At 35.9% G+C, this 25,784-nt stretch overlaps 1 protein-coding gene across 1 annotated transcript in view; it reads right to left on the reverse strand.

Annotated features, from left to right (window-relative positions):
• Window positions 1-338: 338 nt before the first annotated feature.
• caps2 (calcyphosine 2) overlaps window positions 339-25,784 on the reverse strand; it is a 34,090-nt gene continuing 8,644 nt past the window's right edge. Inside the window, exons 6-17 of the mRNA XM_062982741.1 lie at window positions 24,194-24,226; window positions 23,053-23,238; window positions 16,476-16,595; window positions 15,765-15,832; window positions 15,095-15,214; window positions 13,548-13,622; window positions 11,045-11,203; window positions 8,672-8,748; window positions 8,039-8,193; window positions 5,028-5,147; window positions 2,998-3,094; window positions 339-1,950 (exon numbers count right to left, since the gene is read on the reverse strand). Of these exons, the coding sequence (XP_062838811.1) occupies window positions 1,775-1,950; window positions 2,998-3,094; window positions 5,028-5,147; window positions 8,039-8,193; window positions 8,672-8,748; window positions 11,045-11,203; window positions 13,548-13,622; window positions 15,095-15,214; window positions 15,765-15,832; window positions 16,476-16,595; window positions 23,053-23,238; window positions 24,194-24,226 (1,386 nt within the window). The 3' untranslated portion in view covers window positions 339-1,774. The remainder of the gene's footprint in view (window positions 1,951-2,997; window positions 3,095-5,027; window positions 5,148-8,038; window positions 8,194-8,671; window positions 8,749-11,044; window positions 11,204-13,547; window positions 13,623-15,094; window positions 15,215-15,764; window positions 15,833-16,475; window positions 16,596-23,052; window positions 23,239-24,193; window positions 24,227-25,784) is intronic.

A 25,784-nucleotide genomic window follows, 5' to 3' on the forward strand; every position in this document is an offset into this window, starting at 1 on the left:
GGCCAAATTTGGTGTGATTGGGTTCAGTGGCTTTGTTGTATACTCCGTAGTAAAACGAACATTACATTTTTATATATATAGATAGCTATCAGCATTCCTTCTCTTGCTCAGAAGTGCTGTCCTTCCTAATACCCCAGCTGTCCTCTTACTCAAGAAAAAAAGAGTGTGTCTGTATGTGTGTGCCTTGAAGTCACCTGTCAACTTATGGTGACCCCATGAATTTTCAAAAGATAAGGAAAACTCAAAGGTGATTTGCCCCCTGCTAAATGGGAAATGCTTGCAAGAATTAATCATTAATGTAGGTCATTATATTAACAATAAAACGTAACATTTACAAATGTAGCAAATATTCATAGTTTAATGGTACATAATTACACATGAAATTTGCACGGAAAAGTCATTAGTATTAAATAATATATTTCATCTGAAGACTCCTATAATGAGACTATACTAATTTCCAGGATTTTTACACCATAAAATGGGAAACATGTTCAAAATTAATACAACCTGTATTATTTTACACGTGCAATAAAAATACATGATATTTGCAGTACTAATGAAAGTGTGAACATTTAGGCCAAATGAAATCTTAAAAAGCTTATTTGATATTAGTTCAGGTGTTTTTTTATTAGGTTTGATTAAAAATAGCCAACATTATGGTAGATCATAACAATGTAATAGATGTGAACAACATATTACAGTTATTAAGTAAGATACCAAAATAATTCTAACAGTAGTCAAGAAACTGTGTTTTTAAAATCAGAAACCTGTCATTTTAAGAAAAATATAACATTCATATTGGAATATCCTTTACAAATTGTGCAACTTTAAAAAATCTAAATAGAATATCTCAATGAATTGAAAGGGGCAATTTCTTTAAGAAAGAGTAATGTGGATTACTCATAACTATGTATGAAGTCCATTATCCAGCTTTTACTGCATTCTAACTACTATAGCAAGATTCTTCTTTGCTGTTTGCAACAAGATAATCTTTTAAAGGGCACATGACGCACATATATGAAGACTTCTGTATGCTACGTGATGTACATACAGCTACAGAAAGTAGCTAAGAAGGCACAGAAATACCATTTTATAGTAAGACATTTCATAGAAAAGTAGATTACTATAATACCATATAATTGTGTATGTGCTCTGCTAACTATACAAATTTACTAAAATAGCTCTAGCAAATAAAAGCCATACGTCTAAATCTTATTGGTAGTCTGAACTAGAACAAAGCTATTGAATCAATTGTTGAATGGTGAGTCCACACTTGTGGGAATCCCACTAGTTTGATATGCCTTGTTTAGATAGGACTATCAAGAAAGTTCAGGCCATAGCAATCACTGTGCTTCTGAAAAATTCCAACTATATCAAATAAGTTGACCTTGTGGGTAAGTCAAAGGCAGGGCTGGATCCAAAATGATGTATTATCTCTTATTTTTTTATTAAATATATATCCTTTTATCAGGTCCATGGTTCACATTATTTATTTATTTATTTATTTATTACATTTTATGTAGAATCTTGTCCAGTAAGACTTTGAGTAGTTGAAAAAGATTCTAACTGTAAGTCAAAAGTATATAACATTAACACAAGAAATATATACTGTTGTATGTCCAGACTCGAACAAACATTTGGAATGTTTCCTCAATTATCTTTATACTATTCAAACCAATCTATTAAATTGTCATTCAAAGGTTAGTGTGTGTCAAATTCTAGCATTTCATTTCTCGTCCTAGTTGTTGCTGTTGTTAACATATATCCTTTACTTTTAAATTCCCCAAGGGTTCCTTAATGTATTAACAAAATCTTCATCATCCACAATTCCAATACTTAATCCTTCATAATAATCCTCAAATTCAGAGAATGAGACTTCATTGGGATTGCTGCAAGCATCCTCCAGGGTTTCTAGAAATGAAGATTTAACTTCTTCCTCTGTTGCATTACCTGTTGAAATATTACTCACTATTACTCACTCTTGAAATTATGCCAGGAATGTAGAAAACAAAGACAATATAATCAAAACCTATGTGTGCATGTCAAAATAGAACATAAAGGGATTAAGTGAAAATTATAGCTGGTAAAATAAGACAGGGAGCTCAAAGGGGATCTCTGGAAAACTGATTCATCTCAGATTTGCAGCTTAAGTCTTATCCCAAGTTATAGATGCATAGAAAGGAGAAGCTAAGGAAAGATGTTACTTTGAGTGTATAGTATGGGTTTTAAGGACTCCTGATAAGTATACAAGGAACCAAAAATTATCACCAGAACTGCAGTACACACAATAAATAATCTTTCATGCAAGTTTTTCATCCAAGTAACATTACAGAAGAGTTTGAAAATCTGCAGGGCAAATGTACACGTATTACTAATTTGTTTCCCTTGAAACCCACCTGAGCTGGAGGAGTAGGCGAGTACACTCCTTCTCTAAATAAAGTGAAATAGGATTGCTGCAAATCATTCCGATGTTGAGAAAAAAAATCTCAAAAAGCATACTGGACTGAAATGTTGCCATGGGATAAATGGTTGCAGACAATAGTTTTCATGTTGAACAGGACTTTTCAGTTTACGTCTAAAACCGAAGAGCTAAAAAACCTGGACATCTATTTTAAGAATGCTTACTCCATTCTGGGAAACTGTGTGGAAGTAAAAATGTGGTGCCAGGATAATAGGTAGTTGGTTTCTTAATAAATTAATTGATGGGCTAACAAAAGGGTCAGCTACTATGTATGGTCATTTTATATCCTCCAGACCTATGTTGCCTGAAGATGTCTTTAGGAGAGGGAGGGAATCTATTTCCTTAGTCCAGGGAGACGGAGAGAATTCAGCCATGTTCCAAATCTCTTTTACCATGTCCTTCAAAATATATCATCAAACCCCTACATTCAGAACACTGAGTAAATCTTATTTTGTGCATAGGTAGGGAACAAGTCAGAAACAGTGAGACTTTGGTAACAACAAAAATGAAAATTAACTTTCTTGCACATTAATTACCTGCTAAGACTTGGGGATGTTTTTTAGCACAATAACATTTCTTAATATCGATCATAGGCACACTGCCAGTTTTGTTGTAATCCAACTTCATATAAGCCTGAACAAAGATAAAAAATCAGAAAAACATGGTAGGGAACAAATCAACTAAAATATTTTTCAAAAAGAAATATGTATTTATTTGAACACAATCCCAGAAATCTCACAAAGGTATTTTATACCCAGAAATCCTTTTAAGTTTTCTTTGGTCAACACTAATTTTTTAACTTTTTCTGTTGCATACACTGTGAGGTATTTTCTCACTGACTCATTTATTTTCTCACTCACTGAAAATTACGTTTGATGATCCAGAAATAGAATTTTAGTCGTTCCCCATCCCCACCAAACTGTATTGGCTTGATAATGTTCAAAGCCTAAATTATATTTTCACAAGTGAAATTCTAGTAGGTTCAGGGATAGTATAATTAAATACTAAGAAGCAGACATTCAGCTTAGTCTGAGGGGGGAAGCCTGCAAATGAAGGTAGATCAGGATGAAAGGCCTGCAGTTAAAAATAGGACAGGTTATTTCCAATGCAGAAAATTCAGCAGTGCCTTCTAATAAAGTATCATGTTATGAATAATCACTTTATGATTTCTGTAAAATATGACTTTTTCAAATGTTTATAAAATGAACTAAAGTCAATCCATGGCTATTTGCCACTGCAGATAAGCATAGTGCCACTTTATTACAATCATCCTTAATTACCACAATTCAAGATCAAAAAGAAGAAATTATTTGCGACATGGGTTGTGAACCTATGAGGCACACCAATTGTAATTGGTTCTATTCCCTCCATATTCATGCCAGAAGAGGAAGGTACCAGCAATGAAAGAAGGAAGATTTTGGCTACAAGCTGTCTAATCCTCAAAAGATTGGCTTCTTAGGAAGCTGTATTTTGAGCCAAGGTTGAACAGGAGGAGAGGTTTGGATAATTGCCAATGCCATGGAACAAGCAACTGTCCAGTACATTTCTTCCAGGTAGCTTTGGCTCAGAAATCTCCATCCTCAGAATAGGCAAAAACAAACATTATTTGTTTTTGCCTACTCCATACTGTGAGCAGGGAAATCAGACAACTTTTTTTTTTTGTGTCAGGAGCAACCGGAGTTGCTTCTGGAGTGAGAGAATTGGCCATCTGCAAGGATATTGCCCAGGGGACGCCCGGATGTTTTTTTGGATGTTTTTACCATCCTCGTGGGAGGCTTCTCTCATGTCCCCACATGGAGCTGGAGCTGATAGAGGGAGCTCATCTGCGCTCTCCCCGGGTGGGATTGGCAGCCTTCAGGTCAGCAACCCAACCTTCAAGTCAAAAGGCTTTTATCCCCTAGGCCACCGGAGGCTCCATCAGACAACTGACTATGAGTAGTGTCATAAATAGAAGTATGTTAGCAGTAATGAGCAATAAGTTAAATTCAGTGAACAACTATGGTATCCCTTTAGGACAAAAGGAGGACATCTAGCATTGCCTCTTTAAGTCCCAGGATTGGAGAGATGGGGAAAATAGAATGCTTTGAGGCTGGCTTAAGGGTTAAATCTTTAACCTCATTTCTTTGGATTTGGGGAGCAGGTAACTTTGGGCAAGACTTCCAGATGTGGGCTAATTGAGGGAGCAACCTCAGGCTCAGGTGTTTTGCCCAAGGAAAGCTGCAGGAGGGGTTTAGCAGGAGACCGCCTGCCCAAGCAATTCCCAACCTAGTTCTCTCCCACAGGTATCCCTCTAGACCAGGCCTGCACAACCTGTGGCCCCCAAGGTGCTTGGGACCCCCACCTCCCAAAAGCCCTAGCCAACTTGTACCATGGTCAGAAACTCTGGAGCTGAAGTCCAAAATACCCAGAGGGCTGCAGGTTGTGTAGGCTTATTCTAGAAGAAATAATAACTAGGTTAATAAATAGCCCAATTTTACCCCAACTTCTATGTCTGACCTCTTTAGTTTTTTATTGATCACAATACTCAGATTATCTACTCGCAGACTACATAAATAAAAAAACTTACTTTTCTGACAAATGTTTTTCTATATTCATTCATTTCTCCAAGAATGGCACGAATAAAGTCAGTATAATCAATGTTACCATTATTGTTGTCTTCAAGTATTGACCACAGAGATTCAAAATCCTAGAATTCAAAACTTTTGTGATGAATAAGTGACTAGTCAACATGAAGAACAGGAGATTCTATTACATAACAGAATGGTGGCAAAGTTCAAATTACTATCTAAAGATGAATTTTCATTTGAATATTATGTAGCATAAGCAGGACTATTTTCTTTTCACAAAAAAGCTGTATGATCTAAGCTTGTGCATTTCGGCTGAACCTCGAGCCATTTCTTCTATCTGGATTTTGGGGTACTTGCAGATCCGTTTTTGCACACCTCCCAAAAACAGACGGGTGTCCAAATTGACGTTTTTGATCTGCAGCTGGAAAATGGAGCAAGATCTGGCCCGTTGGAAGCAACTGGGGGGCTTCACGAGCTCCCCTTCCCATCATTTTTAGAGCTATCAGGATGAAAATGGCCACACTTGGAGGACACATTTAACATTGCTGGCCCACCAAGTTTCATAATGTTTGGGGTTTTAGGAATTTTTCTTTTTAGAAATAAAATCTCCTTTAAAAATTCCAGATGTGCTGCTGGAGTTTGGAGTTAGAGAGAGACGATGGGTTCTGTTGGATTGGCAAAGCTTCCACAGAACCCCAATTCTATTATTATTATTATTATCATCATCATCATCATCATCATCATCAGGCGGCAACAGTCAAATTATTATTATTATTACATCCAAGTCATGAAATTAAGAAGGCAGACAGCATAGAGAGAAATATAAACAGAGAGAACTTGTGATGAGATTGCAAAGTAAAAAAATTATTAGATATTGGTGGTAAGTTTAGGTAGGTAGGTAGTTTTTCTGAAAATGAGGGTTTGCTATTTGCTGTAATTCCTATAATTATTAACAATAATATTTTTTAAATACTTTCTGAAAGAGAGGAGGAAGAAGAGTCAAGAGAAGAAGCTAAAGGTTTTAATGAATGACTCAAAACTCAGATCCACCTTAAAAGAAAAGCACACCCACAAGTCCTCAAACACTGCACATACCCTCACCTGCACTTTCCAACTCCCAGTCCCACTAAATAAAGAATCAAGAAAATAAAGGGAAATCAAAAAGATTCAATGCTAGAGTGAGGCCAAGCAAGGCCAAAAGCTAAAGCTGAGAGTGAGAAGCAAGGCGATCAGACTGAAGCATTTCTGTCTAGAGTCAGGGTGCAACTGAGCAATGGAGCCACTTGCCCCATTAAATAGACACAGCTTGCTTAAGACATATCAAGACTTTGTTCTATTCTGGTTGGCCCAACGGGCAAGGCTCACATAGAAACCCCGTGCAAACAAGCGGCAGCTTCTTCATGCGCCACGTGATCCTGAACCGAGCAGAAAGTAGCCACGACCAGCAGCCACGTGGTCCGACTTGGTCGAAAAAAACATGGTGGCAGACCCCTTGCCATTACGGGAAGCCAAAGGCAAATGGACAAAACGAATCCGTGCACAAGTTTAGTGTGAACCATTCTATGTCTATCGAATTACAATTGTAGATATATTTTAACTCAAAATCTTCTTGGTTACCTAATAATAACCATTTAAAAATGTCCCCAAGATTGCCAAGAGAACACAGTGACATTACCTTATGCCCGCAAACAGCAAATGATATCCTACTCAATTGTTACATCCATTGCTTCCAGTCAGCCTTAGTTAGTGTGCTTTCCAAGTGAGAGAGAGACCTGAATGGCCCTGATTAGTAACTTTAACCTCTAAAACAGCTATAAGAATATTTCTAATTCTTCTGTCTTCAACATTAACATCATTTGAGACTACTTTTACAATGGCAAATCCAAATTTACAAACAGCACAGTGAGACTGAATTGGTTTCATTCAAACCTGCACTCTACAAATCAAACAATTTTCATAGAAAATTTCAGAACGCCGCCAATTGTAATCTTGACTATTATCATCAGTGAATCCCTTCTCCAGTCCACGAGTCATAAACTTCATTGTAAACACTTTCTTATAACCACCTGAGTGCTGATGTGATGTTATGATGTTTATAATGTTTTAGAAATACCCTATGCAGCAGAAACCTGTGGAAATATAATTTTCTTGAACTGTCAGTGTCATTCTTAGAATGGATGATGAGTCCCCTGAAAACTACCTGCAGAGCAGCTTGTGACAAGAAAAGTAATACAAGTAGTTTTCATGTCACCTAATATTCATATGAAGAATAGCAAGCATACCAGGGGCATTGCTGATAGGGCATGGTATCTATAAGACTGTCATAACAGTCCTTCATTTCACTATTACAGCAACTACAAAAACTACCAGGGAGTTAATGGATAGGGATTCTTCTCTGGCTTAATTTAAAATCCAAACCAGTAACAAACTATTAGCAGAATGGCAATTGATTTGCTATATACCATGACCGAGAACCAGCCCAACCCCTCTTCCACTGTTGAGGTAAAAATTCTAAAATAAAACTCCACCTTCCACAAACATCCATTAAAAAGATGCTTTTTGCTGGTTGGCCTGGACAACTGGAGTGTCTGATTCTACTATCATGGATAATGTTCCCTAGATTATTTAAAAAGAGATAAATAAATCTAAGTAATCCTAGCAATTTGTCTTATCCTAAAGAGAGCTCTGATCATGAATATCAATGCAGAAATAGGACAACAAAGCTTTTGTCTTTAGTTCTTCCTTTCTAAATTACCTAACCTGTTGATTCATATTTTATGTTCTATTCTACTCCATTTTTAAAAACTCAAACATGGAGGATGAAGATAGCACAACTAGGGAAATAAGAATCTCTAGGAAGACTGGGAATTGCTCAATAAAAAGCACCCCCTATGCTTGGTTAGAACAGAATCCATAGAGCACTGAGGAAGGTTAACTTCTGGCACAATTAGAATAGTTGTTTGAAAGAAAATGCAAGATGGGACTAGTGAGTGGGTTCAGGACAACATACCTCTGCAGGAACTTCTAAATGAAACACTTTCAATGCTTGCTTGAAGTCTGTTTTTGAGAGGACTCTATTCGCTTTCCTTTCTAACTCTCTGAAGTATTTCCCTAATCCTGTAACAATACGAACTCCTCTCTTACTCAGTTTTTCTCTTAGCTTTTCTAAGACGAAGAAAAAAAGAAACATTTTTATTGCAATTTGCTTTTTTCGTAGTTACAAAAACATAAAGGATAAGCTATTGTTGTGCAGAAAGCTAGCTCACTGCTTGATATAGTGATATTGTTCAATACTGTTTCTTCTTTAGGTTTTAGGCAGAGTGCTTTCTCAGCTCTGATACAATGTAGTGGAGATACTGAGAATTCAGCCTGGGAAATCATACATATAAAACACTATTCTAAGATACAGCATATTAAAACAAAGCATTCAATTGATCTATACAGCACTTCCCCCGAGTCAATAAATAACCAATTTATTATGTACGATCCCAGACCCTTTTTATCCTGAAGATCTGCTAATATTTATAAAAATAATTTGCAATAAACTGCATCCTATACACAAATGCAGAAATTTTGGTTTTGGAATAAACTGTATCTTAAATGTCACAAGACACAAAATGTAAAGCAAAGAAAATATACATACTTTGAACCATTCTAAAAATATTCTTGTCATCACCTTCCTGCTTGATAAGATGTTCCTCATTTTCCACATCAGAAGCCCTATAATATATGCATTCATTAAGCAGTCACATTACTCACAACAGAAATGAACTTTCACAGATATAAAAACACCAAGAATCATTTTCTGTAACAAGCTGAAGGAGAAGGAAAGGAGAAGACTTTTATAACAAGCCAATGTTTTAAATGAAATTGTTGTAATTAAGAAATGTTGAAGCTAATTTAATTGAAAGGGATGATTCTATTGTCAAGGTATACTTTTTCATGTGTCAGAACTGCAAACCCACAACGTAAATAAATAAAGATTACACAATATGACATCTTTTAAACCAGTGATTTCCAAACTCTTGTTCTTCTTGTATTTTGGGCTTCAGTTCCTAGGAGCCTCAGTTGCCTTGGCCAATGATTAGAGACTCTGAGACTTAAAATCCTAAATATCTGGAAGAACAGTTTGAGAAATACTTATCTAAGCTACATACCATACACTAAATTATCTTTCAAATCAAGACTAAGTCCAGGTTTGATGGGGCCTTGAGCAACATTTCACATTTGGACTTCGCATTCTTTTGGTAAGCACCTTTGCAATAATTTTAAGCAACATAGCATGCCTGAGAGTTGCCATTTTAAATACCCAAAATGGCCCAGAATGATTATATGTTGCAGGTACTATAAGAAAATAAACCCGCAACTAAACCAAGCCACTCTCAGTGAGGAGCCAAGAAAAAAAAAGTCAGGGAAGCATGAGACAATTTCACTATGTTTTTTATTGTTCTGGGATGTTTTATGCACAGGAGAGACTTTTTGAACAACCAAAAAAACCTGGAAGTCATTTCTACATCACTATATAAATAGACATCTCCTAGTACTAAATGCCAGAGCATCCAAAACCATAGTCCTTTCATGCTACAGAAGGGCAATTTGACTACATTTTTTAAAAAATAAAAGGATTTTTTTCTAGTGGTGGGAGCATAGAAAGGTGGATGAGCCCTCCTTATTTTGGGGAGGGGCTGCCTCATCCTTGCAGGGCTTTCAATTGACATTTAAAAAGTGCTAACCAATCCAAAGCTATAATGAAGTATAATCAGTCATATTTCATCAAAATAACATCCTACTGATTATATTTTCTACTAATAACTGTCTCTGAACTGCCTTTAAAGACAGCTAAATACCTTAATAATCTAGTTTTGATGGGCTTAGTGCATGGATTAATTAAGGCCAGACTCGTTCTCTTTAGGTAGTACTGCAATTGACAAATCAATGAAAACTGGAAAACTGTGATCTTAACTACCTCTGCTATTGGGTTGTTTATCTGATTCTTCAGGGAGATTAAAGTATCATTAAAACAAGGTGCACATCTCCACTTAATCAATACACATGTCTAGATTAAGCTTTACCTCCCTTTCTACTGAATTTACTATTTCTTTCTAACTTTCTTGTCAGGAAGTTATTTCTTTATCCTCACTCACCCACTCCTCCTCCTCCTCCTCCTCCTCCGCCTCTTAATAATAATAATAATAATAATAATAATAATAATAATAATAATAATAATACATCACACAGTCCTAGACACTTGGGAAGTGTTCGACTTGTGATTTTGTGATATGAAATCCAGCATATCTATCTTGTTTGATGTGTCATAATAAAATAATAATAATAATAATAATAATAACAGTATTATTATTATTTTATTTTTGTATCCCGCTACTATCTCCCCGGAGGGACTCGGGGCAGCTTACATGGGGACAAGCCAAAACAACACAAGTTAAAATATAACACAATAAAATTTACAAACTGCTGATCACTGCATTTTACATCATCTAGCTTTCAGTGAAGTGTCTGGAAACACAGAACAACAAACTAGGCATCTGCAGCAAAAACCTGGCTTGGTTTTTTTTTCTGCCTGTAATCTGCTTCCTATTTGAGGCTTACCTTTATACCCAACAATGTAACTGCTTATATATTCCAAAACCCCACTTTTGAGGATAACATTACATGTTATATGAAGCTTTGTGTTTTCTTGTATATGTTATAGGCAAAATTCAAAATGTAACTACACTTTCTGAAACAAAATATAAAAAACAAACAAGAGAGCAGTTTATAGCAGTTTCCTCTAGATGCATACTTCAGAGAAGGACCACACACATATTACTAATTGAAATTCCACTATAATACAATTGGGCAATGCAAACCTATAATATCTCTTAATAAAATATAAATATCTATGTCAGAAAGTGCCAGCAAAAGCCTCAGATCTCTTAAGCCAACTATAATTCTTTCTCTGTGCACATGTTTTCAAGATAGAGTAACTAGTCAGATTTAATTTCCTATCTCCACTTACTTGAGAAAAGTCCTAGCAATTTCATCAATATTTATGACACGGATTGTAAATATTGGCTTCTGTTTAATACTTTCGGGAAGACCAGGATGATGAAGGCTCAAAAACGTTAGGTCTGCTCCCTGTGAGTAATAATTTAAGAGTGATTTACAAGTACATACTCTCTTTTATATTTCACAAAATATAACTCAAGTCACCCCTACTACATTTATATATGTGAACTCTGTCGCAGAGACTTGACTTAAGATGAAGTAGAAAGCATCATGATTCATGATCAACATACAACCCACAGCTGCAGTCTAGCTGCTACACTCAATCTTCTCCTTTTTTCTTTATTGTTTATTTAGTAGTCTGAAAACACAATTCACAAGAACCACCACTGACCTACATCTTTCGTTCCTCAGTTACCTTCCTTAGTAATTTCTCCTAACCAAACACCTAAGTCCAATTCCATCGCATATGTTGCTCATTCATTTATTGATCCAGCCGCCCCCTCCAAGCTTCCACCTATTATCAGAAAATGAACTCATTTCTTAACAGACTCTTCTTTGCTCCCATGACTTTTTATATTATTTCCAACATCACAAAATATTTATAATGCATAGGCTGGAGGAGTGTTAAGCAATAGGGTGCAGTAACTTGAAGCGAACAAATTCTTGAGTCAGAGACAATTGCTGGAATGAGATGGATTTACTGTAGAGCTAAGAGGAACTTAGGTGCTCACTTCCTCTTATTAATAGTTACATTTTGAATCATAACATGCATCAAACAATCGACTGTATAGAAGTAACACTATTACCTAATTCTAGAACATTTCAGGAAATACTAATTCCAGGAAAACTATGCAACAGAAGCTTTATGTGATACACTATTATCAAACAATGAGCAATTAACAAAGCTATCTAGGCTGAAAATCTGTGATAAGGAACATGGAGAATGAGCTGAACCTATTTGGATAAGAATTGTGGGAGAAAGAAGTTAAACGGATATCTCCCAGAGAACTTCAAGCTAGAGTGAAAGACTCAGTGGGGTCTCCTTGGAAGAGATTGCCAAATATTAAAAAGATGGAAAATACAACAGTAATGGGAGACTTCAAGTATCTTGATATCTACTGGATTTCAACATTTGCCTTGAAAATAAACTCCATAATATTCAAACTCATGTGCCTTCCATGAGTTAAAATGTAGAGCAAATATGCATGCAAGTCCTGAACAGAATGTACCCTGTGTGATCCCATCCACATCTACGTACAGATACATCAGATATACCTGAAAAGTCTCTTATGTCCTGTCAAGTCCCAGGCTCAACTGCCACGATCATCATTATGATTACAGCAATAAAGCCCTGCAGGACCTGTCAGCAATCAGCTATGAAACTTGACTAGACATTGTTGCCATTAGAGACAATTCTTATCCTCTGCAGCAGCAGCAGCAAATGTTGCATATAATTGGATCTGTGCATTTTCTGAAAGGAAGGTGTGTCAGCTATTCACATGACATGACATGACATGACATGACATCCTGCTTTTCCCAGACCTAGTGATGGCACTTATCAACCCCCTTCTTGGTTATGACCATCAGGTGTAAAATGGCTGGTGATCGTCATCGCTCATTGCATCCAGTACTACTGGGCAGAGCACTGGTTCTATCAGAGAAGGTAGCAGGGGAAAGATTAAGGGATTCCTCCTTTCCCCCTTCCCTCTCCCATGTTGCTCTGGTGCTCCGGTCAGCATCAGTAGATGCAACAAGTGACAATCCCCAGCAATTTTGCATCTCATTACTAAACCAAGGACAAGAGGGGGATGGTAAGGTTGGTGGTCCAGTGGTGTTGAACCGGGTTTAGCACTGATGAGTCATGCAGACCCCATCTAGCTGCTAGGCCAGCTTGGTGCTATGCAAGCATGCACAAGCCACTGAAGTACTTGGCAGCCAGCCCTGCAGGCTCTCACGGTACTGATCCGGAGTACCCCACTCTGGATCAACACCGGCACATGTGGCCCATGCAGATGGGCCCTAAGAGATCTGAGTGCTAATTTACAAGTTTTGCATTTAACCCATGCATATAGCAAGTAGTTTTAAAATATAATTTTCAGTTAGTGATTTCAATCTGGATTAAGACTGCATAATTCAACTAAGAGGGGTGTTTAACCTTTCTCTCCTCTGTCACAAGGCTCACTTGTAGCCAGTGATTAGTAATTTTAATCAGGATCATAGCAAGGCTAAAACTGTCAAGAAAGGGCTAAAATGTGTCCCTTGCAACAGCTTATAAAACAATACTTACATTAAGTGTTACAGTGTATTTATCATTATGTGTGGATTGGTCCTAAAACTAAGTAGGAATCTGAGCTGTTCTGGAAAAACCACATACAATCTGTTGGAGGGTGCTGATATCACCCCCAAATATAATACCCACTTCCCCAAACCCAGCTTTTTGTTAACAATTTGGGGCTTTGCTTAGTCATTCATAGAAAAAAACCAAAGACTTTAGAAATAGTTTTTAGGCATACCTTGATATTAGTCTACCATCAAAGCGTAATTTGTTGGAAAGCACATTTTCAGTTAAGGCTGACCTAGTTCTTATTCTGCAAAAATAATAATAATAATAATTCAGTTCTATGCAAGCGAAACAGGACGGTTCTCAAAGTAAGAGTTTCTAGTACTTAAAATGCTAGTGAATTAAAAGTTAAACTAATCATGAAGATAGCCAAATTCAAAATGTATGCGTGTCACTAATACAATAGAGTCTCACTTATCCAACACTTGCTTATCCAACGTTCTGGATTATCCAACGAATTTTTGTAGTCAATGTTTTCAATACATCGTAATATTTTGGTGCTAAATTCGTAAATAGAGTAATTACTACATAGCATTACTGTGTATTGAACTACTTTTTTTGTCAAATTTGTTGTATGACATGATGTTTTGGTGCTTAATTTTTAAAATCATAACCTAATTTGATGTTTAATAGGCTTTATCTTAATCCATCCTTATTATCCAACATATTTGCTTATCCAACATTCTGCCGGCCCGTTTATGTTGGATAAGTGAGACTCTACTGTACATAGAGACACACAAATATCACAGAAAGTATAGAATGATGTGCAGCTCACTGATCATTGGTATAACATAACTTCAGGTGGTTTTCCATGGCTCTCAAGTAGAGATCAGTGCTAAAAAGAACTTTTATAATGAGCCAAACAACCATCTTCAGCTCACCGCTAAAACAATACTAATGATCAAATTTTCCACAGCAACTAAGTAGATGTTTATTGAAAATTCTCCTACTGTCATTTCTCAACATCTGACATTTAGAAGCCTACAACTTATGGCTACAAGCAATTTCATTTCCTTTTTAAAGCTATCAAATGGTGACTATCAACACCATCTTGCTGCAATACATTCCGCAAGTGGACTGTGAACTGTGTAGAAGTACTTTCTTTCATCTTCTGGAAGCTCCTGCCATTCAGATTCATTGAATAAGCCTAGATCCTAGCATTATAAGAAGAGAACTTCTCCCTATCCACTCACTTTACATTGTGCAATTTTTCTACACCTCTGTTATGCCCTCCTTTACTTTTCTGAACTCCACAGAGCCAACAAATACTGTAGCTTTTCTGCACTGGGGATTTGCTCAAGATAACACCTAATCTAGGATTGGTGGATCACCAAATCAAAACTATCACCTTTATATGTGAACCGAGTAATGATGCCATCATAGCATGGCTGGGAGCACATCTATGATGTCTCGACCATAGGACTGGAAAGAGAACAGCATACGCGGCCACACTTATATGTTACTATGGGCACTGAATATTCTTTTAAATAATGAGTTAATAAGATTTTTTTTAAAAAAAAAACCATAATCACACTTGATATGTGAAGAGGGAAAAAAACAACACCTTTCTGTAAAAAGAAACAGGACATGTGTTATTTCAGTTTATTATTTTCCTGTATAAAGAATAAAGAAATGTAAACACATGACTTTAAATTAACCATGCTAACCATTTCAAAGATTAAAGAAGTAAAACAAAACCATATAATAATATATCCTTACTTTGTTTCATGTAATGTTCTTTTCCTAAAGCGCAGGGGTGCTGTCCTTAATCCTGGAAGAACAGGCTCACTTTCAAAAAGAGCTCCATTTCCATTTTGCTCAGGATCACTGATCACGGCTCTAACTCAGAAAAAAAATCTCTTGGTTCATATCACAGATCCTGCTCACATAGTGTAAATCTCCACTTACGTTATTACACAGTGGCTGCACTACACTCTCATTCTGATGTGCACCCAAATTGTGCAGCTGATTGGTTATCTGTTTACTGATCCATTGTGTAAAGAGGAATATATAATGTTTGTTTCTATAAATGTGTTGAATGTGGTTTAAGTTTTGTTTTCTCAGCATCCTACATTGGTTTATATGATTTATAACATATAAGCTATATGGAGAATATTATCAAGGGGACATATAATTGTACAAAATCAATGTGTAATATAAACACAATCAAATGAATATTTTAAATTTCTATTGATTTCATGTACTTCACTCTTCCAAATTAAATCAGTGAGACAAGAAAGACCCCAGTTTCAGCTGAACTGTAATCTAAACATGCTCAAATTAATTATATCCATAATTTTAATTTCCTTTGATAAAGAGAAGGAATGCACACATATTTATAACAGAACTCTTATGTTTAGTAAATCAACATTTGTATTTATTGATTTACCTAGATAATTGATCTATCATCACTTGTTCCACTACCGTTTGTTTTTTTCTCTCTGCTGCAACATCCTCCTGCAAAGCAACCCAGGAAAAGAAAAGGGAAACACTGAATGAGTTCAGAAAATCTTGCTAAATGCAACATAGGATAAAGTTCAAAACATAGGATCATTTAGGACACAAATAAAATATTGTAAAAAGTTTTCAAAGATTATTAATCATACCCGAGTCAACAAAAAAGGGAATCCTTTCCAGCAAACTGGATAAGAAAATACTAACTTGAGTATCTGCTTTATGTGCAAACAAACTTCACCCAATAGTTGAAGGATACTTCCATTATTTTTGTTTTATCATTATTGTAAATCAACCTTAATAGAGCTAAAATGTATAATCAAATATGCACATCAATTAAATATTTAGTCAAATGAAATTGGAATTCTATGCTATTATAATCCTAAACTCAGTGTAATGATTTTAAAACACTCTAATGCTTATTGAATGTAAAGTGTTCTAATGGAGTGGAAAATAATTTAATTAGTAATGGTAAATGATGCATGGGTTTACTGTCTTCCAATTTAAGGTAGAATATAGTATTAATTTGAGCTTGTGGCATCAATGCTCTTGAATAATAAGCATTTATGCTGCTAGACTGTAACAATTAAATGCAGTGGTCTATACCAAATTTTCCTAAAAATATCACAGGTCTATGAAAACTTACTGCTTCCAATTTTCTTACACTGTGTTGCACTGTGTAGGGTTTACTTGTATAACACTGTTGCAGAAATGCCTTCTCATCAAGAACTGTCAATTCATCCTCTTTTCTTTCAGGCTGTAAATCCTACATCATAGAAGAATACATTATTTAGAGAAACAAATACCACATTATGTTACTAATTTGTTTTGTTTCCCACTGCCCAGGTTGTATAGAAAACATAAACATAAAACTTTGTTCAGGCCAGCTACATAATCTGCACTGCCATATGGTGCAGTTTCAGAATGCGTATTGACTGCACTGAAATAGATTATAGAGTTAAAGGTTTTCCCCTGACATTAAGTCTAGTCGTGTCCGACTCTGGGGGTTGGCGCTCATCACCATCTCTAAGCAGAAGAGCCAGCATTGTCCATAGACATCTCCAAGGTCATATGGCCAGAATGACTGCATGGAGCATCATTACCTTCCCACCAAAGTGGTACCTATTGGTCTACTCACATTTGCATGTTTTTGAACTGCTAGGTTAACAGAAGCTGGGACTAACAGTGGGAGCTCACTACGCTCCCCGGATTCGAACCACTGACCTTTCGGTCAACAAGTTCAGCAGCCCAGCGATTTAACCCACTGCGCCACTGGGAAATGGATTATAAACTGACATATAATCCAGTTCAATGCAGTTAGTCTGCATTCTGAAACTGGATTGTATAGTAGTGCAGTTCCAGTCTTAGCTTTGGATAAAATGTTGAAGCATGTTGAACTGTTTCTCTACAGTGAGGGAACCTATTCCTATTCTTTCCACATTATTTTCTGCCTCTATAAATGTTCTATTAAAAAGTAATGCTGGGGAGATATTCTACAATAAAAAAGAATGGAAGTGGAGGTTAGATGAAAATCTATTGAAGAAAGAGGAAGATATTGAAAGAATAAGGAAAGTAATACAAGAATATTTCGAGATAAATGACACAACAGAGATAGACCTATTTACATTGTGGGAAGCAAGCAAAGTAGTAGTAAGAGGGAGATTTATCCAACAAAAAGCAATTAAAAAAAAGGAAAGATTAAAAAAAATGAACAAGATAATTGAAGAAATAAAAAAGGAAGAAATTAGGTTAAAATCAAACCCAAGAAACAAGGATACCCAGAGGAACATAGAAATCTTACAAAAACAAAGGGAATATTTGATAATGGAGGAAAGGGCTAATAAACTGAAATTTATAAAGCAAGATTTCTTTCAAAACGCAAATAAACCGGGAAGATGGATGTCTAATAGAATTAAGGAAAGAAAGGAAAGTAAATATGTAACAAAAATAAAAGAAGGGGACAAAATATATACAAAGGAGGAAGACATAAAAACCCAATTCCAAAAGTTTTACGAAACACTCTACCAAAAAGAACAAATAGACGAGGAGAAAATAATGAAATACATAGAAGAGAGAAAAGTGACCAAAATCTCAGAAAAACAAAGAGAGGAACTAAATAGGGAAATTACAGAGCAGGAGATAAAGAAGGCCATACAAAATTTGAAACCTAATAAGGCCCCAGGACCAGATGGGCTAACAGCAGTATATTATAAAACCTTCGGCCAAGAGCTAATACCATACTTGAAAAAAAATATGAATAGGATTAGAGAAATTGCAAAAATGCCGGAAACATGGAAACAAGCAAACATATGTACAATACATAAAGAAAATTCGGACCCAGAAAAAATTAAAAATTACAGGCCAATTTCACTATTAAATTGGGATTATAAAATTTTTAGCAATATAATAGCGGAAAGATTTAAAAACTTTTTAAAAAACTGGATAAAAGAAGAACAAACGGGGTTTTTGCCCAATAGACACCAAAGAGAAAATGTAAGAACCATTATTGACTTGATTGAATATTATGAAATAAAAAATAAAAAAAAAGTTCTTTTACTGGCCCTCGACGCTGAGAAAGCTTTCGACAATGTAAATTGGTCCTTTTTCAAATTATTAATAAGGGAAATGGATATAGGTTATTATTTCCAAAATACAATTGATGCAATATACACCTCACAAAAGGCAAAAATTCTAATTAACGACCGAGAAACGAAAGATATAAATATAGAGAAAGGAACTAGGCAAGGCTGCCCCTTATCACCATTAATATTCATTTTAACACTGGAGATACTATTAAATAGAATAAGGGAGGAAGAAGAACTGAAAGGAGCAAAAATACAGAATTATGAATACAAAATCAGAGCCTTCGCGGATGATATTATATGTGTAATAGAAGACCCAGACACAAAACTAGGAAAATGGCTAGAGATAATAAGAGAATTCGGAGCAGTAGCAGGATTTAAAATAAATTTGGAAAAAACAAAAGCAATTACCAAAAATATAACAAAGAAGGAACAAGAAACTTTAATGAAAAAATGGAATATCCAAATCGCCCCCAAAATAAAATATCTAGGAATAATTATAACCCAGAAAAACTCTCAGCTATTTGAAAATAACTATCTAACAAAGTGGAAAGAGATGAAGAAGGAAATGGAGATTTGGGGGAAGTTAAAACTTTCACTGTTAGGCAGAATAGCATGTGTAAAAATGAGTATTTTACCAAAAATGATATTCCTATTTCAGAATCTGCCGATAATTAGAAACCAAAAGACCCTTAAAGAGTGGAACAGGGACATAATGAAATTTATATGGCAAAAAAAGAAACCGAGAATAAAGCTGAAATATATGATCCAGGAAAAGAACAGGGGTGGATTAGCGACACCAGACTTAAAACTTTATTTCGAAGCATCGGCTTTAATGTGGGTACGAGATTGGACAAAATTAGAAAATAATAAATTGCTAAATTTGGAAGGAATAAATTTAAGATTGGGTTGGCACGCATACCTATGGTATGGGAAATCCAAAATTGAGAAAGAATTTAATAATCACTTTATACGCTCAGCAATTCTTAAAATTTGGGAAAAATACAAAAATAAATTATATGACAAAACGCCTTTATGGGTCTCTCCCCTAGAAGCATCGCAGAGAAGACTACTGGGATGGCACAACTGGCCAAATTATAAAGAATTATTAGTAAAACAGAATGGAGAATGGGAAATGAGACCCCAACAGGAACTGAGAGAGATAAATAAAAAGATTTCCTGGTATCAGATATGGCAGGTAAAAGAACATTTTAAGACAGACAAACAAGTAGGATTTGAGGAGCAAAATACATTTTGGGGAAAAATAACACAAACAGACAGAAAAATAATAACAAAAATCTATAAAAAATTAATAGAATGGGAAACAGAAAAAGAGGAGGAAAAATCATATATGACCAGATGGAATGAAAATATAGGCAGGAAGATTAGGAAAGAAGAATGGGAAGGAATCTGGAGGGAGAAACTGAAATATAGCTATGCAACAGATCTAAAGGAGAATTGGATTAAGATGGCCTATAGATGGCACATGACACCACAAAAATTAGGAAAATGTTATAAAAACTTAAAAAAAAATTGTTGGAAGTGTGAGAAGATTGAGGGCACATACTACCATATGTGGTGGGGATGTGAAAAAGCCAAGATATATTGGAAGAAAATTAGGGGAGACATAGAAAAGATATTAGAGATAAAACTGCCAATGAAACCGGAAATATGGTTACTAGGAATAACGGAACAAAAACTAGAAAAAAATAAAGATAAATTATTATTTCTGCTAACGACGGCAGCAAGGATATGCTATGCGAGGATTTGGAAGAATCCTGAAATCCCTAAAGAAGAAGAATGGTTGAAAAAAATACAAGATATAAAAAATATGGATAGGCTCACTTTCCTTCTATCAAAAAGTAAGGGAAATCCGATAAAAGAAACAAATTGGGACAATGTAACAAAATACCTAGAAGGAAAGATAAAACATTCAAAATAAATATAAAAATAAATAAAACAGCAAGACCACAGAATAAAAATGGAAAGACAAGAGACATATATAAAAGAAAATAAATAAATAAATAAATAGATAAATAAATAAACAAAAACAAAGATAACATAAGAAGCAAAGGAAGTCAGGATAAAATGAAAACTAAGAAGGGAAATATTAAAAAACAGAAGATGAAAAAGGAAACCCCCCATCATGAATGGAAGAAGGACGGGAAGGAAGGACTCCAGAGAAACGATATGAAACAAGGAAAAGATTGAAGAATGAAAAGGAAGGAAATCTCCAGGAAGATGCCCAGAAGTCCAATTTATTTTATATATATTCTCTATTCTCTTTTTTTTTCTTTTTTCTTTCTTTTTTCTTTCTTTTTTCTCCTTTTTCTTTTTCTATCTCACTATTTAATCATGCTTATTATCTTATATCTATATTTTAATATGTAAATGGAAAACTTAATAAAGATTATTTAAAAAAAAAAAGTAATGCTGGGGAATGTATCGACTTTGCTTACTGAGGTATAACAATATGAATTGGATTAGGTTTGTTGACCCTTCCATATGTGTGGTACCTGTTCACAAATTGCAAGTTTCATGATTTGATGGATGACATTTCAAAATATCCAAAACTCATTCCTGAAAAGATGTTTATGACCTCACCCTTAGAATAGCATACATGCCCATATCATCTCATTTTATTCTCGAAAATGGCCGAACCTTAAACAGCATGTGGCCCAAGGTCTTTCAGTGATTTGCAAAAATGTGGTGATCTGAAGCCAGAGATCGTGGTTTACTCCATCCACCACCTCTTATCTTATCTTTACACAAAGCTGGTTTGCCTTATGTATTGCCTTCTTAACATGAAGCTGTCGAGAGTGCTTTGGTTGTACTTTTTCTGCATAGCAGGAGGCTGGACCCGATACCCATTCTGTGTTTTCATTTAACTTGTAGACATCTTAAATGGTCTCACTAAGTCAGGTATTAATATGGGCAAAATACACAAATGAATTTGAAAAAGTAAAAAGAGCAAACAGATTTAATTGTACAGCTGATGAAGATAGCATACTCTTGAACTCAGAGTGACGAAAGTTTCAGATATGAAAGGTAGAGAAAATTACTTAGGATAACTGAGTATGTTGTGGCTCAGAAAGGTAAGTACTGAAACCAAAGTATATAAATTAATTTCAGCATAACTGAGAAATAATACTTTGAAAATAATGCATAGATGGGACTATCATCCACAAACTACATAAAATCAATAATAGAATTTCCCTATTGTGTTATAAAAAGTGTGGAGAAATAGGGGACTGGAACCCAAAAGTACAAACATTCCGAAATGAAGTTTGAGCATGGATAAGGCAAATGGTAGGGGAAACAGTACACTTCAGGGGAGCTCTACTAATTGTTTATGTATTAGAAAATAAGAATAAGGATTTGGTAATCAAAATCTCGTATAACTCAAGTTATGTGCTGCCAGACTAAAAATAGTCTAAACATGGAAAAAACTATAACGCATGGAAGCCATGTATGATCAAACCACCAAATGTTTAAGAAAGACTGTGGATAAACAATCAGAAAATATATTACAACAATTATGTGTAATGGATGAAACTAAAATCAGTATAAAACACTATGTGAATGATGGGATAAGGGTGGGAGGAGTATAGATTTGGGAATTGATGGTGTAACAAGAAAAATGTATTATGTGAAATGTTTTGAAATTAGTAAATAAACCTTTTAAATTATTTATATAAAAAAGGAAAGGTAAGTACTGCTGCTTAATGAAGCTGATGGCATAGGCAGAAAGGGGAAACAGGATATGTACTGGATTCAGTCAGTTCTTTTTCTCTCTTCCAGAAGTTTGCAGCTGCATGAAAATATGAACAGGCACTGAACCAGGACTAGGGAGGAGAGTGATTGAGAGTTAACTGGGAAAACGGGGCAAATGTGTCAAGTGCTGATTTGAACAGAGATTAATTGAAGTTACACACTGCAGAGTTTAACTAACAGAACAAAATCTTAGCAAAAGAAGGTGAAGACAATACTTTGAGTCAAGTTAATTAATCAGTGGATTAGAACAGACAGAAGAGAAAAATGTGGAGAAAGTAGCCAGCAGCTCTGAAAGAAAGAAAAAATATTTCAATGGCAGACGTTTTAAACAAAGCACCCCCTGCTAAGAACAAGATCAAGAGAGGCTCCAACATAATATATATATATAGGGGGACATTATTCAAACTCCGAGACTGGAGGTGAAGACTAAAAGGAAGAAACAGGGTCAAAGCAATTATCAACAGAGATGTTGAAGCACTATGGAATGAAGTGGAGGTTTTGTTAGGGGGGAAAGATGACCCAGGCATCATCTGAAATGAAAATTGCAGCCAAAGGGATAATACAGAACAGCAATAACGATGTAAAAACTACTACCACAGAGTCCTATTTCATGCAGCAAATTTCAAAGGAAGAAAAACAGTGTAAAGGACAAAGTCTAGAACTGAAAAAGTACAATTGGCAGAGACTATTAAATTGGAAAACAATAAGGCCCGAACTTGTGTTACATTCAAATAAAAATCTATATGATAACTTGTAGATTGTGCCTCTATATGTCACCTTGTCCTGAAGGGTTTTTATCTTAGAACAGTCTTATTAGGCAGACAAGGATAATATAGTTTCCATTTTCAAATTAAGTAAAAACACTACCTCCTTCTCATCCATTTTTCCAGGAGGTTCACAAGTCTCATTATTTGTTTTCTTTTCTTCAGCTCTTTGAGAATAACGTTTATATTCCTCTTTCATTTCGGCTTCATATTGCTGATACTTCAATTTGTATCTATCAGCTGGAGGTGGCAGATTTTCTGGTACTGTATTCTGCTCCCATAAAGAAAACTGAAAGTAAATCAGAAATGTTCATTACGGCAAATTCTATTATTTTCCTAAGACGTATTTCCTGCAGAAACTAAGATACCCTGTTTCCCCTAAAATAAGACATCCCCAGAAAATAAAACTTAGTAGAGGTTTTGCTGAATTGCTAAATATCAGGCCTCCCCCAAAAGTAAGACCTAGCAAAGTTTTTGTTTGGAAGCATGCCCGCCAAACAGAATTACAGCATGCAGAATCGGTAAACATACGTACCATAGACTGTTGTACATAGAAATAACGGTAGTAACAAGAAATTATTGATAGGATTCAGTTTGTCTGGTTATGCTGGTTTGTGATGACAACTACTGTACAGTATATAATCAATGATCATTTTTTGTTCAACAATAAATATGAATTCTTCTTCATGGAAAAATAAGACATCCCCTGAAAATAAGGCCTAGCGCATCTTTGGGAGCAAAAATTAATATAAGACACTGTCTTATTTTCGGGGAAACACGGTATGAGGAAGGTAGCCACTCTAAGAAAAGTTATCCAAATTATACTTAGTTTTGACAATGTTGCAAAACATTTGGATACAGATCTAAAATGAAAGTTGAAGCAATGATTAATAGCCTGAACCTAATATTGCACTAATTAACAAATACATGAAAATAGCCTGAAATTTCTACAAATTCCATCCAAATGTTTTAAATATAGCAGTCAATACTTCAAGTGCAATTTAAAAAAAATAAACTAGCATACTTTTTTCTAATGGTGAGATGTTAGCTGTATTCTTTTTTTATCTATGCTGTGAACCATTCTTGGGTCCCACACTAGAAGAAAGGTGGTGTGTAAATAAAACAACTTAATTAAACATGTTTTTAACATCTGAATATTTTATTTTTTATTACTTGGCAGTAGTAAAAATATCAAAACCCATTAATCTTGATACAAAAAGCGTGTTCTTCTACAAAAAACCTACCTCAGATTTCTTCAGACCAGGTTTTCTAGCTGTCTGGACAACAGAAACAGACAAATCATGGAATGAAAGAGATAGATTATTTCATCATATTTAAATATCTCCTTTAATAAAAATATTATCAGCTGACATGCTGTTAGCCACTGTAACTCCCTTTTTTGGTGGCTGTTGAAATTCTGTACTAATGATACAATGACCCAAATTCCTCCCACTTCAAGACACTTCTTTCCTCTGCTGCAGCTCCTCTTTCCATACAGTCATTTCCTAGCTGGCAAGGGCAAAAATCAAAGAACTGCCTAGTCATTTTCCTACAGCAATGGGTGGATTGTACAGGAGAAGGCGATCCTGTAGGTAACCTGGACCCAAACTGTGTAGATCTTTAAAGATCAAAACCAACACTTTGTACTTTGCCCAGAATCTAATTGACAACCAGTGGAGTGACTGTAGTATGAGTGTGATATGCTCATTCCTAGATGTTCCTGTAACTAGTCTGACTGCCGTGTTTTGAATTAATTTGAGTTTCCAAATTTAGTACAGAGGTTAACAACATTGCAGACGTCCAGCCTTGAGATTACCAGCACATGCACTACAATCCTTAGGTCCTCCAGTTCTAGAGAAGGGGCACAGCTGGCATATCAGCCAAAGCCGATAGTAATTACTCCTAACCATCACATCTACCTGGGCTGACATTTGGAAAGACAATCTAGGAGAACTCCCAAGCTGTGAACACAGTCTTTCAGGCATACATTGTTGTGACTGCGCCTTCGGGGATTATGGTTGATGGTGATGGAATTCGAAGAGGAAGAAAAAACCCTCGTGATGAGGGTTCACTGGAGGAGTTGCGCAGGAAGCGACTTAGAGAGCTATATGGGGGATCTTCTGAGGAAGATTCAGATGGGGAGATGGATGCTGAGGAACAGGTGGTGGCTGGGAAAGCGGGCACTGAATGGGCACAGCCACCGGAGATGTCTGGGGATTTGGGGCTTATGGATACTTCTGAACCTGGGGTTTCTGCAGGAGCTGATCCCAATTGGGATGCTTTTGGGATGCTTGGAGAAGGGAGGATGGTTCTTTAAGTGTTCATGGGGCTAAGTGTGGGTAGGATGATTGGGACTCCGACGAATTGATAGGTACTCCAGATCCACGAGCTCTAGCTGTGTGGAGTTCAGACTCTGAGTAGATTTGGGACACCTGGTGTTTGGGTGTGAGTGTTTGGTCACCCAGGAGGAAGGGGAATAAAATGGGAATGTTTGGCCACTGCACTTTGCGTGTGGCAAGGTGTTGCTGAGGCGCCATTGGGATCTCTGTGAAGACTGGACTTGGACTATGATTTGAATCTGCTGATATCATCTAGCTTGGCTCTCGCTGTGTCTTATCGTGGACCTGTTTTGGATGACTGCACCCTCTTCGGACTTTGGATTGAATTTAACCTGGCTTCTGTCTACGCCCTCTGACTGATGGCTACTCCCGGCTTCTGACTATTGGTTTGTCTTTCGGAATTTCTGCTGCCTCCTGACCTGACCTTGGATTCTTCTGACGATGGCTATTCATCATCCCTTTGAGGCTCTCGGCTTATCTGCACCGTGGAAGCAGC

Source organism: Anolis carolinensis, chromosome 5, assembly GCF_035594765.1.
Source record: "Anolis carolinensis isolate JA03-04 chromosome 5, rAnoCar3.1.pri, whole genome shotgun sequence".
NCBI lineage: Eukaryota > Metazoa > Chordata > Lepidosauria > Squamata > Dactyloidae > Anolis > Anolis carolinensis.